This window comes from Glossina fuscipes, unplaced genomic scaffold (genome assembly GCF_014805625.2).
Source record: "Glossina fuscipes isolate IAEA_lab_2018 unplaced genomic scaffold, Yale_Gfus_2 26, whole genome shotgun sequence".
In the NCBI taxonomy this organism is placed as follows: domain Eukaryota; kingdom Metazoa; phylum Arthropoda; class Insecta; order Diptera; family Glossinidae; genus Glossina; species Glossina fuscipes.
Genome location: NW_023998421.1, coordinates 1,000,595 through 1,017,863, shown reverse-complemented (window position 1 = coordinate 1,017,863; position 17,269 = coordinate 1,000,595). Strand labels below are relative to the sequence as shown.

At 33.6% G+C, this 17,269-nt stretch overlaps 1 protein-coding gene across 2 annotated transcripts in view; it reads left to right on the top strand.

Moving 5' to 3' along the window:
- Nucleotides 1-5,111: 5,111 nt before the first annotated feature.
- LOC119635374 overlaps nt 5,112-17,269 on the top strand; it is a 69,973-nt gene continuing 57,815 nt past the window's right edge. For both annotated transcript variants that reach the window (XM_038030171.1, XM_038030173.1), the window contains exon 1: nt 5,112-5,292. In XM_038030171.1, coding sequence (XP_037886099.1) covers nt 5,151-5,292 — 142 coding nt within the window. In that variant the 5' untranslated portion in view covers nt 5,112-5,150. The remainder of the gene's footprint in view (nt 5,293-17,269) is intronic.

Below are 17,269 nucleotides of genomic sequence, written 5' to 3'. Positions count from 1 at the left end.
TACCTTAGTAACTCCATCATATCCTTATACTTAGGACTTGAAATGGGACGTACATTTTTGTATAATGGTTTTGAAATCTGTATCCACTTCCATAGATTCTTTTTATAGGGTTCACTTTTTATAAATCGCATCCAACATATCCTTAGCCAATTTACAGGTTCGCCACTAGTGTGTTTTAATCTTTTATGAATTGCTTCTTCCAGAGGTTTTGTAGAAAAAAATCTTTACCTTTCATTTTAGTTAATATCAATTTGTTACTCTTTCGACATGGTTTTATAGTTTTATGGTTTCATAGTAATTCTGGGGGACATATATTAAATTATTTTTCCTCAAAGCCATTTCTATCATTCCAAAATCACTATCATTTGGCAAAAATGAATGTTCTAATAGTAAATCCATATCCAAATTATTTCTTTCAGTGGACTTAAACGAGTTTCAAAATAAATTTTTTTGCATTTGGTTAACTAGCTAACTTTCAAGCGCCCCAAATCCTAGCGTTATCATTAACTAAATTTTTTTTAAAAATAGACTTAAACCACTTTCAAAATAAACAGCTCGTATATAAGTTATAAAATAAGATAATTATTTATTTAATAATTTTGTTCTTTCGCACTAAAAATATTAAAAATTACTAAAGATAAAAAGCCAACCTGGCTTACGCCGACTTGAGCTTAGATTATATAACATTTTAAAAGTCGTACAGACTTAAATTTTAAGCTTTTGCATTTAAATTAATTAATTATCATTTAAAATAATAATAATAAATGTTACTTTATCAATGGTAAAGGAATTGTTATCCAACATAGGTGCTTAAATTCTGTTAAATTTTTGGCTATGTTTGTTTAAATTTAAAAATGATTAAACATTAAAAAGAGAGAGAGAGTGAAACACGAGTTGGTTGTGGTCCTTAAACTTGATCAATTTATGAACAAGTTTTAAATGTTTCGACTTGTTTATATGTGTATAAACATCCTTACTTAATCCAAATGTTTATTGCATATAGTGACATCTACTTTTATTAAAAATTGTAATAAAATTTATAATAATTTACTTGTAAGAAGGCGACAAAAGTGCTCTGGGCATCATAAAAAATTAAGCAATGCATTATGTGACAACTACCAGGGCGACCAGTTTCAGTTATCTGATAAGTGGAGGATTGAATGTTTTGACAGAATAAATTTAGTTGTTACCAAAAGATGTAGGAGACTTAAATGGAAAATTATTACCAGCTCCTGTTGGGAAACAGTCGCATGTTGGGGTAGGGAGTCTTGTGCGCGGACACATATATAAATAAAATAAAATTGCATAGTAGTCTATTGGCAACTTTATAAATATTATATATTTAATATTTACTTAAATCTGTATTTCGCCTGCCTTATCATTCTGCCAGTCACTGCTTACAGTATGTAACTGAGATAAAAATGTTGTTGTTGATTGATAAACTTGAATTTCGTTTGTTCGTTGATTTGTTTGCGAACGATTTTGAAATTTTTAGATAAAAAACCAGGAAACTTATTAAATAGAGGAAAGTGATAGTAGAAACAGGTGGAAAAAACAAAGAAAAAAAGACGGTGACTTGACAAGTGACTGATAGAGCTGATAAAGTATATAAATATATATATATATATAAATACTTTATTGTATTGTAAATGCTTAAAGCTCTCTTCTTTTTTTTTTTTTTGTTTTTACAAAATATTAAATCTGATAAATTCATACCGAACGAAGCAGAGACTGCAACGCGACACATAACATAAATAACGTAAATAACGAAATGTAAGGGAAAACAGTCCTACTGATACGTAAGAACAACAACAGCTTAAAAACGCATTATTATGTTAGTAAACTTCAAAGCCAATGATGACAGTACGATGACAAACAATGCAAAGGAGTAGCTTTCCATGCAGATAATGACTTTTTTTTTTATGATGTCATTTAGTAGAATGAAACAGCAGGTGTTTATAATTTTATAAAGTGTTAATATATGTACATAAGATGTCTACTTGATATTAACAAGAAGAACAAGAACGAAGGAGAGAGCGGAAGACAACGTAAGGATAATTTAAATCTGAATACCGTACATAAAATGCCGATGTGATATTAACAGGAAGAACAAGAACACAAGAGAGAGAGAGAATAATTTAATTCTGAATACTAATGCGATATTTTTTCAAACAAGGATAACTGTGAAATTTTCAAATCTATATGAGACAAAAATTTCCACGACATAAGAAGAGTTGCATTCGTTAGACATTTTTTTACTTTTGAATTTCTTGCATATTGTATCCTTGATTCTGTTTAAGAATATTTACACATTTCAATTCGTCCCAAGAAATTACTTCTTCATTATTATTATTTTACATTTAACGTAGGAATCTATGTACACGAATTAGCAATAGTTCAGTAGTGGTCGTTATATAGCGTTATCCGTTATCTTGTTGTTCGTGTGATTTACACAGACGTTGCACATTGTGAGAGTGGATTAATTTATATCATAACGGCAACAAACAACAACAACAACAACAACAGCAAAATGATTTAGAGATGCAAACAGACACTGATGAGATGAGAATTACACTAAGGGGTGGTACAAAGTGAGCCGCAACTGAAATTTCTTCTTTTTTATTTCACATCTGAAATATCTTTTAATCTACCAGAAAGAATTGATATGTTGCTGTCAAAGTTATTTAATTATTATATAGAAACAAGGTCAAGTTAAGCAACAGTGGGGAGCAATTTAATGCGTACAATGGAATTATTATAGTATTGTGCTAGTAATTATTGAGTTGGATGACGAATTTTGCAGCAACGTCCTAGTTTCATGTGCACCTAATGCATGTTGGACTATGGAAATTATGAATTCATTTTGCAGCATACTAAATTAAATCTGATATAAATATTTCCGAATTGTTGCAGTAACAACCACACGGTTGCCTGTTTTCATTTAATATTGTAGTGTGTTCTGCATCGCATTGAAACCGTAAAGCTAAAAATCTTTTTGTAATCATATTAAAATCAAATTTGGTAAAAAAAAATTTCCAGTTTGCTATTAACAAGCGCACGGTTGCATGTTTGCATTTTGTGTTATGATGTGCGCTCAATTCCATTGAAAATCTAATGCTCAAAATCAATTTAATACCAAATTTGGCATAAAAATGTCCAGTTTGCTATTAATAAGCGCGCGATTGCATGTCTTCGCTTTAATGTGTTGCATGTGATTTCTAAATGCAATCCGTCAATCTTTGGCAACAAAAGTTTTGACATAGGATCTTACTGAACATACTGAATTCAAATTTAAAATGTTACTTTTAAATGTTACTTTTAAAAAATGCACGGTTGCCTGTTTTTATTATGACTTTTGTTGTGCCATCTTATTGAAAAGTTAGGTTTATCATATTTCTATTGTTGGGGTTATATATATCGTAAAGTGTAATGTTGTTTCACGTGAAATCAAAGTCATCTTTTCTATAATATTATATATTAAATTTTTTTTTTTTTTTTGTATTGGCAGCACCTTTTCCTCAGTGAAATCTTCACTTTACTGTCGTGTATTCAAACTACATATCTCTTACTACATTTAGTTAAACTACTTAAACTACTCCGCTCAACACGGAGCACAAATTTAATATGTTATCTTGTTTTGGAACACCTTTTCATCATGATAAAATCTTCGAAGAGAATGCAGCATGGAGCTAAGATTACGTTTGGCTTTATGGGGAGAACGAAGACGATCGCTTACCATCATTTAATTTTAGGATAAATGATAAAATAATTTTAGTCGTTGTTCAGACTGCGTAGTGTTTTGCTCAAGAATGTGAAATTATGGAAATTATAGATACCGTATAAAAAAAAAAAAGTAGAGTTCTATTGATACACTTTTATTAAATATTTAAGCGGATGATAAAAATGATTAAATTTTTGTTTTCTTCTAGAATCTTAGATATACAATCGAAAATATATGTTTAAAATTTTACTAAAGTCTAATATAAAGAAAAGTCAATTGGAAATAAATTTGATTGAGTGTTAAAGCAATCCATTTAAGCAATTTTAATAATAAAGCAGAGCGAAAAGAAAAAATTCGAGAAAAAGGAAAGAAAACAAATAATGGCATTTTTGTGAATGGGAGTAAAATCTTTGTGAGGTGATAATAATAATAATAGTGATGACGATAATGATGATGATGATGATGATGATGATGATGATGTTAGCAATAATGGTGACGTTGACAATGTTTATCTTATGTATATAAATTGAATTTAATCAAACGCTAACGTTCCTTTAATTTCAAGTGTGTTATCGTTTGTCATCTGCCTAACTGCGCGTAACCATTCATAGTGCTTCCTTTGTCCCAAAATATGGTTTATATTTCTCTTGTTTCTAATTGATAATACATTGATTTAATTTATAAAACGGTCAGGGTCTACATAATAAAGTCGAGCGTAATAGTAAAAATAAAACTTTAATTTAAGAAAGACTTGACTAACTGCCTGAGTTCCTTCGAATACGTTAAACCTTACAGTCCGCAATGATTATATTAACAGTGAGCGTCATTTTATTCAACTCAATTTAAGTTGCATCGAAACTCGATTCGCAAATATCGGTATAATCCTAGTATCCTACACCAATAACGGTACAAGGGTGCATTAATTTTGTCCGGAAGTGTGCAGTATCTAGAGGGACTTGGTAAAATTCAGTCAATGGAATCAATATGTTATTCTAAGCTAGTCTGTCCGTCTGTGTGTCCTGTTTTCTTGCTGAAACTTGATGCACAAACCTTTCCATCCTGTGCTCCTGTGCAGCACTCTATTGGAAAGGTCGTCATATGTATAACTGTAGTGTGGTGTAGGGTATTTAATAGCGCTTCGTGGTCTATTTTAGAAGCCATTTATTTATAAATAGAATCAAAATGATGCTTCCTTCAACAAAACTAATTATGAAATGTAAACCATATTTTCAAACAGTGCGACAATAGTGCAGTAATAACACTCTATATAGGAAATTATCGTGTTTCCCCCCCAAAAAAAAAAGAAAAAAAAAAAACAAACAAACTTATGTAAAAAAAGAAAATTGTACCTCACTCAACAAGAAGACTTGTATATATATATATATATATATATAATTTTTATAAAAATTAAAAAAGAAATTTAAACAAAATGGGTGGCGAAGAAGTTGCTACAGATACCGTCTATATGCCACCGCGCATTGAACTCACACGATTTGGAGAGTACTGTCAACGGCGGGGAATAAATCCAAACTTGATTATGCTTAAAATAACTTTGTTTGTTATGTATGGCGGTAAGTTTGTTTAGATTAACTGAATTGAAATTTGTGAACCTGCAGGATATCAAATAATTGGTGTTGTGCTTCAACTTGAAGCCATATTAGGAAATTTTCCACTTGCCGCACTAGAACAGAGGAAACGTGGGAGTAGGAGGAGGAGGAGGAATATTACTGATACGCTAGTCGGCTTGATAGCCAAATCTTGCTTTTTAAATAATTCTTGGACATGTTTACGGCATTTTTGAAGGTTAACAAAATATTTCGATCAGATTTGATCGCAAGAACATCAGTTCTCACGTTCTCTACTCTTTTTTATTTTACACTTTGGCACCTGACAATACAAGTACTCTTGCTAAATACCTTTAACCCTAATCCGACCACGATGTGAATTTGAGGCTCATTTAAACTTTGAACTTACATTGTTCGTTTATTTCATTTCCAAATATTTTTGTGTAACTTTATTATTATTATCATTGCTCTTAATTTAGCCAGAGAAGTCAACTCACAGATTAAAGTTTGAAAGCACTAGTGTCTGAGACTATCGACTTAATTGAAGACTTTACCGCCGTTGAGATTTGAATCCGCGAAGATTGAATTGTTACTGGATGTCCTTAGTCTACCCGGCCACTTAGGTCGATACTTTACTTTAAATTAACAGTTAAGACTGAAAGCAAAAAATGCGTATAAACTTGAAGTTAGTGATGACAAGGAGTTAGTTGACACAATACGTACATACATCCACTAGGCGGCGACGCTTTCTCTATTTCTTTCTCTTATTTTATTTCTTCCCGACCGCCATCGTATTGCGCGAATGGGGGACATCGCTTAAGTGACTGGTCATACGATGAATGGGCGTATGACAATTGCAATGAAATTTGCGGATGAGGAATGTGCAAGCTGCCAAATCACGACTACTTTAGATCTATATTGTCGAAGCGCTCTTTTAAATATGTTTACCTAGTTTTTCAACGACAAACTTCGGTCAGATGGATGTGGATAAAGTAATTCAGAACTTCATCAAGAGCTTATAGCTTCTTAAAACGTTGATACTAGATTTTGAAGCAAAAATAGAAAGAAGGTGTACGATAAGCAGAAGGTTTCCAAACTTTTCCTTTTTTTTTTTTTACCTATTTATGAAGGTCCTCTCCGAAAGTATTTGGTAATGTCGTAATTATTAGTTGTGATCATTGCGAAAAAATGTCGGTTGAAGCGAATTTTAGCCATCTAGATGTTATAAGAGCAAAAAAAATTCTTTCGGCTTGCTTATGTTTATGGTGAAATATATACAAATCCAATTGGCATTGACCGTGAAGAAAAGGCAGTCAGTCTCTGTCAAGTAAGACGCAGCACAATCAACTTAAGATTTTAAGACAAAGTTTATCTACATTCTGTACACAAATGCGCACTTGACAATCGCTTAGTGAACGTGTAAATTAGAAATGATTCTTTAAATGGATTAGAACGGCTCACAAAAAGCAGAGAAAGCATATGAAAAACAATGAGAGCACAGAACAGTTTAAAGGCATTTTAATTCATCTTAAGTGTTAAGTGCATACGAATATGAATAAAATAAATTCTTGTGATCACATCCGCAAAGACTATACCAACGCATTTTAAAATAAATGCAAAAATCAACTTTCGAAGGACTGCTCCTCGCCTTAGCGATTCTTAATATCTGTATATAAATTCATCAAGTCAATGATCATAAAGAATAAAAGAAGCAGCAATTTTGTCGTTAATTCTTAATTGCCGCATGCTGAGCAAAGACATTTTCAACAATTTGCGAAAAAGCAATATTGAAAAAAATAAATACAAAGATAAAAAAAAAACAATCAACACAACTTGAAGAAAAATGATAACAACTATAGATAAAATATGGTTTAATTGGTAATTTCCGATTTGCTATAATGAGAAAAATGAACGGCATTTTCTACCGTGGAGTGAACAATTTTGCAATCATTATAACAATCGAAGGGTATCGAGAGGTTATCATCTCCCAGATGTATTACTATATTCTATAGAGCGTGCATATCAAGTTAAGTTTGGATGCATGTAATACTCGCAAGATGAAGATGACATAGACCTACGTTTCATTATGCTCATCGATTCGGTATCATTTTCTGGATAGATTTAAGCTTATCTATCCGTCCCTCTGATGTTGTCATTTTTGAAATATTTTGATGCCGCATTGTCGTTTTCTTGGCCCAAAAATCTATCATATAGAAAATGTATTCGCGACTACTTCACGTACAACACTTTATTTTAAGAAAGCGCTTTGCAATTTTCAAATTTTCTCGATGGAACTCGATGAGTGCTAGTGTTTACGCATACTACTAAGTTGATGTAGAGAATCATAGAATAAGTTTGTTTAAACCCCTTTTCGTCATCACTCCTACGAGAGTTAACTCTTTAGGTGGCAAAAAGGTCTAATATTTAACGAGCATTGGCCTATTGTAGTTATATGGCATCAAAATGAAATCTGCCACATTTACACTTCGTAGGTTTAGTTCAGGGAATTCATCAAGCATAGGGGCTTGCATCTAAGGTAAGTCTTTATATGGCAATAATAACATTTTATAACGAAAATATGCGAAGATTTTTGACAAGAAGAAAATTATTTTGCTAAATCTGTGCCATGTTAGTACATGTTCTCCTTCCCCACCCACAAAAGACCTACCATAATAGTAATGCCTTTATTTAGACGCCTAGGAATCCCGTGCACCCACGTGCACCTACACCCCAGCCGTGTCGTGATTGTGCCGACGAGGTAAGACGAACGCCCTGCTTCCTTGCTGTGGACGAGAGCCGCCGAAGGAGGCAGCACTACATCAAGAGAGGATCGTACTGTAAGTCCCTTTAGCTATTTATTCCCTTGTTGTTTTGTGTCCCCAATGAGTGGCTAAGCACGAGCTGCCACCGCTGTGGCTGAGACGTAGGGGCGTGCATATGGTGGCTATGTAGAGCCGACGCTAGACGACGACCGACTGACTCACCGGTGACAGACAGACAGCAGACAACCGACCGGACCTTTTCGTTTTAGTTTATTTTTATTTTTCTTTGTCAGGAGGCTCCGAGAGCCAAACCACAATTAAAAAAAAAAAAAAAAAAAAATATATACATATATGCTCTACCGGCCGAAAGGGGCTTAGACCGTGACAAAGTGGCAAATTTATTAAGCGAAGTACTGTAGGGTATTTCGCAGCAACGTCATCGTTTGCAGAGTTTTATGGGAACATTTTTTTGAAAATTAAGAAATGCTTCCAAAACAACATGTTAAAGGTTAAAACACAAGGACAAGGAATTATTGCATTTCTTCTGAAGACAGGCAAGCAAAGACGGTATTAAATCGTGTTTGCTCATTTGCACATTTAAGTCATGCATATAAGAATAGAAAAAATAGTCGAAATACTGGATGCCTTAAATTTATAAAGCATTTGAAAATAGATTGTCCGCTTCTTCATTTACCTATAACTTAGATTGTTCGGTGAAAGTTCTACTTAGCTAAGCAAAATTGGGTTTCACTAATATAAAATATCAATTATCTCGGTGCGAAGCGCACGTCTCACCAAATGAATTTACAACTTCATGACATTAAGTTTGCTTTATATCTACAATCAAGGAAAAAGGAGAGAAGAAAAATCCTAAAGGTTAAAAACTGGTTCATAGTAATGCATGAACAACATGGCAACAAAGTCTTATAAATTTTGTAATAAAAATTAGTAAAGAATATTACGAAGCAAACCGGTGTAGTTTCAGTTTTCTCAACAGTCTATGCTCAGTTTCATTAGCGAAGCGATTCTGAATAAATGATTTCAGTTTCCTTGAGATGCTTGCTACGTTAGTATTACTTGCAAGCCAAAGAAATTTCCAAGAATTGACTTAAATGGGCTAGTACCAGCGCCACATTATTAGTAGTAGTACCGGCATAACTAAAAGCTCCTAGCTGTGAAATCATCTAAGAATACATAAAAGTGCTAAAGTTACTTTCAGTCCTAAAAGTGGCTTTGCTGGCACAAAATGAAAATTTAATAAAAATTAATAGCTTTTTATAACTAAAATAATATTTAGTAGCTAACTACAGTAATAGGTGCTTCCGCCAATTATGGCCATTTTTCACTTAAAACACGCATTTATTGAGATATAATGATGCAATATTAATTAAAAAAATTTTAATTATTTTCTGCAACATTTTACAAGATTTCAGATATAATTTTATAATGAAAAGAACCAAAAACATTGTAGCGGGCCAGCGCTCACCATTAAATATCCTACACTACTTCGCTTAATGCGATTGTGCATATAAAGACTTTTTCAAATAAACCTTTGAAGTTTGGGAAGTGGTCCAAAATTGCGCCTTAAAATTGCGCCTTGTACGTTGAACACAAGAAAACAAGGCGAAAACAAGGCGAAAACAAGGCGAACAGACGGACAGAGACGCTTAAATCGACTCAGAAAATGACTCTGAATCTCTCAGTATAATAGATAGCGTTCGTCCTTGGGACGAAAACATACTGATGTATTGCGTCAAAATATCTGAAAAATCGCGACCTACAGAAAACAAGATGAGGAGACGGACAGATGGACTGACAGGCGAGTATAACCAGTGTAATGAAAGCCCAATCTATTTCAAGTGTTTCTGGATGTTGTACAGACTTGCACAAATTTAATATACTCTTATATCACAAATAATGGATATAATGAAGAACCTTCGGTAGGCAGCGTAAAAGCATATTTTTGAAAAGCTTTCTCTTCGGTATTTTGTCCTTAACCTTTTCAATAAATGACCTCTAACCATATTTCTTGTTCTCAGCACGATCACCAGTAGATCATCACTCACAGGTTTCAGCCAAGCAACAGTAAAACAGATCATATTATCTTTTTCTGCTCTCTTGATATTCTGACTCTGATTCTGATAAATGTGGAGACTTCAAAAAACATGGCATTCTTATGATCTACTCCTCAGCAAGTCAGTAAAAATTTTTATTATAATAACAGAGCGTGCGTAGAGCGACTGTATAAAGGGAAAATTTTTACAACTTGAAGGGAAATTCTACAGAAAGATGTTCGTCTGTTCGTCGTGGGTCCATCTGTTTATCTGCGCAACTGTGTAGTATTTGTGGTAAACGTTCTTCTGTTAGCGAAAATGTACGTAGAGTAAGTTAAATTTTATTCAATGTCATGCCTATGCGGCAAAATCCTTTATTTTGGAAGCGGAGAAAATCAGCCACTCCCGCTCTCTATTATAAAGTATGAAAATTTAGTTCTTTTCATTTTTTTATCTTTTTTAAGATGAGTATAAAAGATTCACGACCGAATACAATTTTCTTACTTGCTTTTTATTGAGTAATACATTTCATTGGATTGTAGCGAAGACGGCAGAACGCAGATAACAAAATTATTATATTAAAATAATATATTAACAATTTATCTTAAATTTGCTCCTTTTTGAACGCTGCGTCATTTTGTACACTTCATTGTGCGTTTTAGTGCACAATTAATATTGGAGGGTTTTGTTGTCAGTTGCGCTTCAGAATGCGAAATGTGATACAAAGTGACAGAAACGATGACAAGCAAATACAAGCTCAGATTTTATGACAGTTGAATGATAACAAAGCCAAATAGGTTTGTTCATTTTCGGAAGGGAAGGTTAAGCTTGAGTATTACAATCGATCGAAAAGTACCAGAAATTTATCAAACTGAAGTATTTTTTTTTCTTAAGCAACTATGAGTTGAGAAGCGCGAAGAAGTTACAAGTGTTCTTTGGTCCCAGACTTTTGGCAAGTTTTCGGTTGACAGATTTATAGGTGATTTCAGATAGTATTAATTGGAAAGATTACAATGTTCGAAGTCACGACAGTTTGTTTCGAATGCGTCTGTTGTAACAACGCCAGTCTTTCCAGGAGATGCTACGTGCAAATGGTGCTCGCTGTTTGCAGCCTGCCTGTTCAATTTTTCGGCGACAAAGTATATACACTTACAATGACTCACGAACAGATGTCTTTGGAGGATTGACGCAGGTATGCTACCTTGTCGGTTTAACTCCGCGGCGCCCTCCAGAGAGTTAGACAAACCCTATGTGCTAGGGATCTAAACTGCACTGGGGAAGCCATATATGTGTACTATGTATGGCTCAATAAACCCATTCTGGTAAATGTTAAGGCCTCATGACCTATAATTATTCGCTTTTGGAATTATAGAAACCACAACGACCACGATACACCCCGAAGGGCCGTGTTCAGCAGTCAGGGCTGACACATTGGTTAACTGTCGCGTTCAAACTGGGGATTGGACATACAAGCTTCCGCCGTGGTTTCCCCATGTATGAAAGTACGCAAGCTTCCCCCCGAAAGATCTTGGCAAGCACCAATCTGCAGTAAACTAATGTCGTCATCTCTACCTGCAGGTACTCGTGACGTAGTAAGTGAGCTGCTGAACCTCATGGAGCTTAAAGTTAAACTATAAAGCCTTTAGCCTTAATTTACGCGACATAGTCACTCTTGCCTTCGTATTAACCGCACAACCCCGGCTAGTCCACGCCGGACTATCCTACTTCAAGATATATTAGCATCGGGTATTACATCTGACATGGCTGTCGACTGCTACTATAACAACGTATTTCACGTAACCAATTACCAGATGATTTGGTTAGTATTTCCTTCTTAGCAATAGCCTATGAGAAATGAGTGCTTCTTCCAGTGTATCCCTAAGTTATATTTCAGAAAACTTCTCGCCGAGTTATAGAGAGTCCAAGCCTTAAACACTTGCTCGCCGGTCAAGACTGTTTCCAGGGATCACCACGAGGAGTTAGGAGCTTCCGAACATCTATGCTCCCCTCATAGGCATAGTTAATCAGCCCAAAACACAAAGTTTACGTGTCCGAACACTTACATTAATTTTACCAGGACTAGGAGTTCTTTCCCTCTTATGCTAGAAATATGGTTGTTGAAGCTGTATGGGCTGTCAGAAAAATAATCACAACTGATGTATGTAAAAGAATAAGTGAATAAGAAATACGAATTGTATGCGGACAACACCAACTCAGCTTATAATAGAAAGAAAAGTGGAACTTAACTAGCCTGAGTGGCCGAGTAGGCAAGAGTCTCGACTAGCAACTCAATAGTCGTGGGTTCAAACCTCAAGTGCGGTAGAGTTTATTAATAACAGCCGATAGCCCTAGTTGCTAGTGCTTTAAGACTTTAGTCTTAGAATTTATTCTCTGGCTAAATTTATAATAATAATAATAATAATAATAATAATAATAACTAGTTTAGACCAACAAAATTGGAATTAAAGCGTGAAATAAAATCGGTTGCACTTTAATTATAGCGATATTCAAAATTTCCGAAGACGTTTGTTTCAGTAAAGAAGAAAGATGAACGTGGAAAGGAAGAAGGGAAGGCGAAGAGGAGGATTCAGCGCATACACCTTTAGGAGTAAAGAGGCGATCTAATCTCAGACATGCCACCTCGTTACCAAACAATTCGTTCCTTACGTTCATTGCGTTACCTAATTCCTTTTAAACAGCTAAATTAATTTCGAAGAGGAAGAGGTGGAACTTTGAAAAAATTTTTCAATTTCGTTGGATGAAAATGTAATTTTAAGTATTAAATATAAAAAAAATAGAATTTAAGCGTTAAGGAAGTTAATAAAGAATTTGACATATTCGTCGTGAAATGTCTCCCAGCGCAATTTATATTCGAAGATAGGAAGGAAGAGAGACTCTAGGATAAGACGAATTGCAAATGATCTTGCGATTGAACTGTTGTAAGCTGTACAATAACCGATTATTTTATTCAAGATTTTTTAATTAATTAATTCCTCGCGTTCACAGCGTATAAGTGAATTCTCTGCGGCATAAATAGCTGCCATCTATCGCGGTACGGACATTTAAGCAGTAATTTGGGTCATTAAATATTTTATATCAGATTTATTAGATTTAATGAGAATAAATTCAGAGTCACTGTCAAATGGTAAAGAAAAAAAAAAAAGTAAAAAAAAAAACAAAACAAAAAAAATTTCACTTTTCAACGCAATATAAGTACATATATATATATATATATATATCCAAACACATATATATATGTGTTTATAACTATCGTATAAAGTGTACTAAAAGGCATGGAATTACTCATTGCTTCTCTTGCTCATATAGCGTATGTGTATGAATGGAACAAAGGAGCCACCACATATGAATCTAATTTTCCATGTATCACGCAAAGAAACTTTACTTTGATTTAAACATTAAGCAACAAACAACATTAAAACGACAACAACAACAACAATAATAATAAGAACAAGAACAACTACAATAACGATGGGAATAATGATTATACATACATATATACAAGAATAACAACAATACATATATTAGAAGAGCTATGATGGCGGGCGAAGCGTTGTAATGCGATTTATATTCACTCGTAGCTGTGACAAAAATTTTCAATGTTAGATTATAATCTACAATCTACAGACATTTCATCTTAATGGCGGTTATCGCTTTACTAAAGTGATTTAAATTTATATATAATTTGTGTATTAAATTACTAAAAATATTTAGTATTTACTTTAATTCATTATATTTATGATTTATTTAAATATTTTTGTTTTCTTTTTTCTCTTTTTTGTTTTTTTTTTGTTTTTTTTTATATAAATTTCTCATCTCTTATCTTTTGCACGTAGGTACACACTTTTATAAATTATTTGAAGCAAAATAAATATTAGTAGAAATATATTGAATAAATAACAATATATCTGCGAGATAAAGATAAATGCGTAATACAGTTGCACTCGTTGCCTTAGGGGTCATCTTGGATAATAATTATACTTGTCGTGTAGTAAGGCTAGGCAATTCTTGGCGCGGTTCAGCCATTAATTAGAACTATAACCAAGTGAAGTTTTGTGTAGCTCAGAGATCAAATATAAGCCGATGTTATTCAATCGCCACAGGATAAATGGGGGTATGAGCTACAATCCTCTTAGGATCTTAAAATGATCATAAGTTCTGGTTATGTTTTTTATGCATTCCTAACTGTCTTAAACGATATCCCAAAACAAGTACACTCTCAACTTTTAGTGACAGTTAAGAAATTTATAAAAAAATGCGTCACTTGATTTAGTTATGGTTTACTTAAGTTTATTGTTATTTAATTATTATAAATTAGTCAGTCCGGTGCATGATGAAGTATCTGAGATTATCTTTTGGAAAATTACATAAATATATATTTATTTATTTTCGAGTCATTTAAGTGTTATAAGACAAAATTTTATCTCTCCTTAAACGTAAGACAAGTTTACTGCTTAAGAACCGTTTTCACAATTATCTACATATAAACTTAGCTATCCCACTCGTGAAAAAGAAAAGAATTACTATAATCGGTAAACACCTTGTAAGATAGTCCTTATATTAAGTGATATCCTCCACAAAGCTTTAGAATATGCTAGAGATAGACTTTTAGAAAAGCAACCTTTTTTATAAAGGCTATGGAACAAAGAAGTATATGTCGTTAACAATGCAGAGCACTGACCGCTATCCTCTCCTTTGTATTTCAAAGAACTAATTGCGATCAATATGAAGAATAATATGTAAGCCGCTATGTTTTCGGCAAGGTATTGCAAATTTTTCATTTTGCGATAGTTTTTTGTTTAAGTTATCCCTTGAATAGTTAGAAATGATGTGAAAAGATGATGTCAAAAACTTGACTATTGTTGTTGCAGTTGGCGGAAAGGCTCTCTTGTATTTTAATGCCTTCAAGTAGTTTTACTAGTCAGGTCAAGGTAAACAAGTAGAACGCTTTAACAGGGGTCTTATTATTTAATCTGTCTCTCGTGCAGTACAAGAGGTCAACTGTCGTTGCCCTTCATCTGTAGTTGCGCCGCACGGATTGAAAAGAGTACAGTGTATAAAGTGTAATTAAGACATTGGAATTGGTATGATTGCCGAGAGAGAATAAATGACGCATCCTCTGCTTGGAAGAACTGATTTGATAGATAGAACTGAAATTGTAGATGTTTAGACCGACCTAACATGGTGTGCCAAATTTCTTTCCGGAATTTTCAATCCCAAAGAAAATCGACGATCTGGTCGACAAACACAATTTGTGATCCACATTGGGGGGAGAACCACATCTGACCATCAACAGCAATTACACAGAAGATCGGCATCCTTCATTCGACTGTTTTATTTAATACACGGCAGAAATTTCCCGCCAACTCAGTGAAAGAAAAAACGAAAGGAAAAAGGAAATTTATGATAGAAGTGAAAAAGACAATGAGCAGAAAACTATACCAAGATAGAGAACAATCTGACTTACCAAACAAATGTTTAGATGGAAAGAAAGAAAAAATAAAAAATATTTGTATTAAAAATTTATTGGCAAAGTTAGAATTTACTTTCCATTACTTTCACTTGGTGTTGCTTTAAAATAAAAGAATTCATATATTTTGGTTAAGTAAAGTCAACCTAGGAAAGCCAACTCTTTGGGAATTCTAAATAGTTTTTATTGGTTCCTTTATACGAATTCTATATAGAAGGCCATAAAATCGTCACGATGATTATTATTAGTCCTTTTAAAAATCTTTTCATAAGTATGACTCTGCTTGGGTTCCCTCGAGAACCCTACATAGCTTCAGGATCTTCCTGTTTCTGAGTGCACGGTCAATCAAAGGGTCTCTTTACATATTGTGGAAACCAGTAATTGAATCCCATAGATATTTCGTCATGCTAGTGCCGCCATAAAGCATTTTGTTGTCGTACTCTACACACAATTTGCAATACGAATTCAATTTTATATAGAATTGACTGCATTCTAGTTGTGCAATTTATGCCAAGTTTTTGCTTTAGGTATAAAAGCAATTACATGCTAATCGTAAAGAAGAAAACCTATGTTTGTTTGTATGTTTTACAAATAATAAATGCTATTCCACATGAATTCTATATCGTTGTTTATTCGATTTCTATATAGCGTGCGATGAAAACACCACTACATATGTCGTGAACGTCGCATTTATTAGAAAACTCATTTGAACATGAGTGAATATGCCAAGTAAATCGGGAAGTAATGAAGGAGTAATAGTTTTGCCTGTGGCACTGGGTGGATTGCAATTTACATTGAAAGCAAGCTTTCTTTAACTGTAAGTAATCGTAGTTTTTTTTTTTTTCGTAGAGACGCTATCAGGATTCAAATGCAGTCAAGAGAAGTAGGAAAATTATATCTGGCGGGGGCCGAATCTCGCATACCCGCCATTACGCTTTTCGCATTCTACTCTCGAAGTTCTTTTATTTGATACCCAAATCGATGGTTTTATTAAGAAAAAATCAATCGCGATGTCTACTATAGCCATTTTAGAACTAACCCATTTTTAGGCAGATAATATATCTTTATTTACGGAATGTGCAAAATAGTTTTAAACATTCTATCTTGTTTGCGTTATGACATATATATCAATAAGCATAAAACCTCAAAAAAGTAAAAACAAATTTAATTTAATCACTGGTAATTTTGTGTGGGCATAGTTGATTGGTTCCATTTTTGGACCCAAAGAGGAGAATGTTTCTTCACGTATATGTGGGAAATTTCAGCTTTCTAACTTTAATAATTCCCGAGTAACGAGCAAAGGTCCAAAAATTTTTATTCAAAAAAACTGAGTTGCGTTCAGTTTATGCTCCACTGCGCGCTTCAGCTTCGACCAATAGGCCCATTTCCAATACCAACTTGCGTGCAGAAACTTGCAATGTTTGTATCAAATTTGAAGTCGATATCTTAATTTTTGCGACCAGAAAAGTGCCAACAACACACACCACATAGACGGACAGACATGACTAAATCGATTCAAAATTTCACGATGATTAAGTATATATATACTTTATATGGTCTTTGAAGCTTCCTTCTGAATGTTACATGCATTATGGAAAAAAATAAAATGAGAATATTCCCGCCTCACAGTGGTGGGTATAAAAATAGTAACCTTTCTGCAAATTAACTGACATATTCAT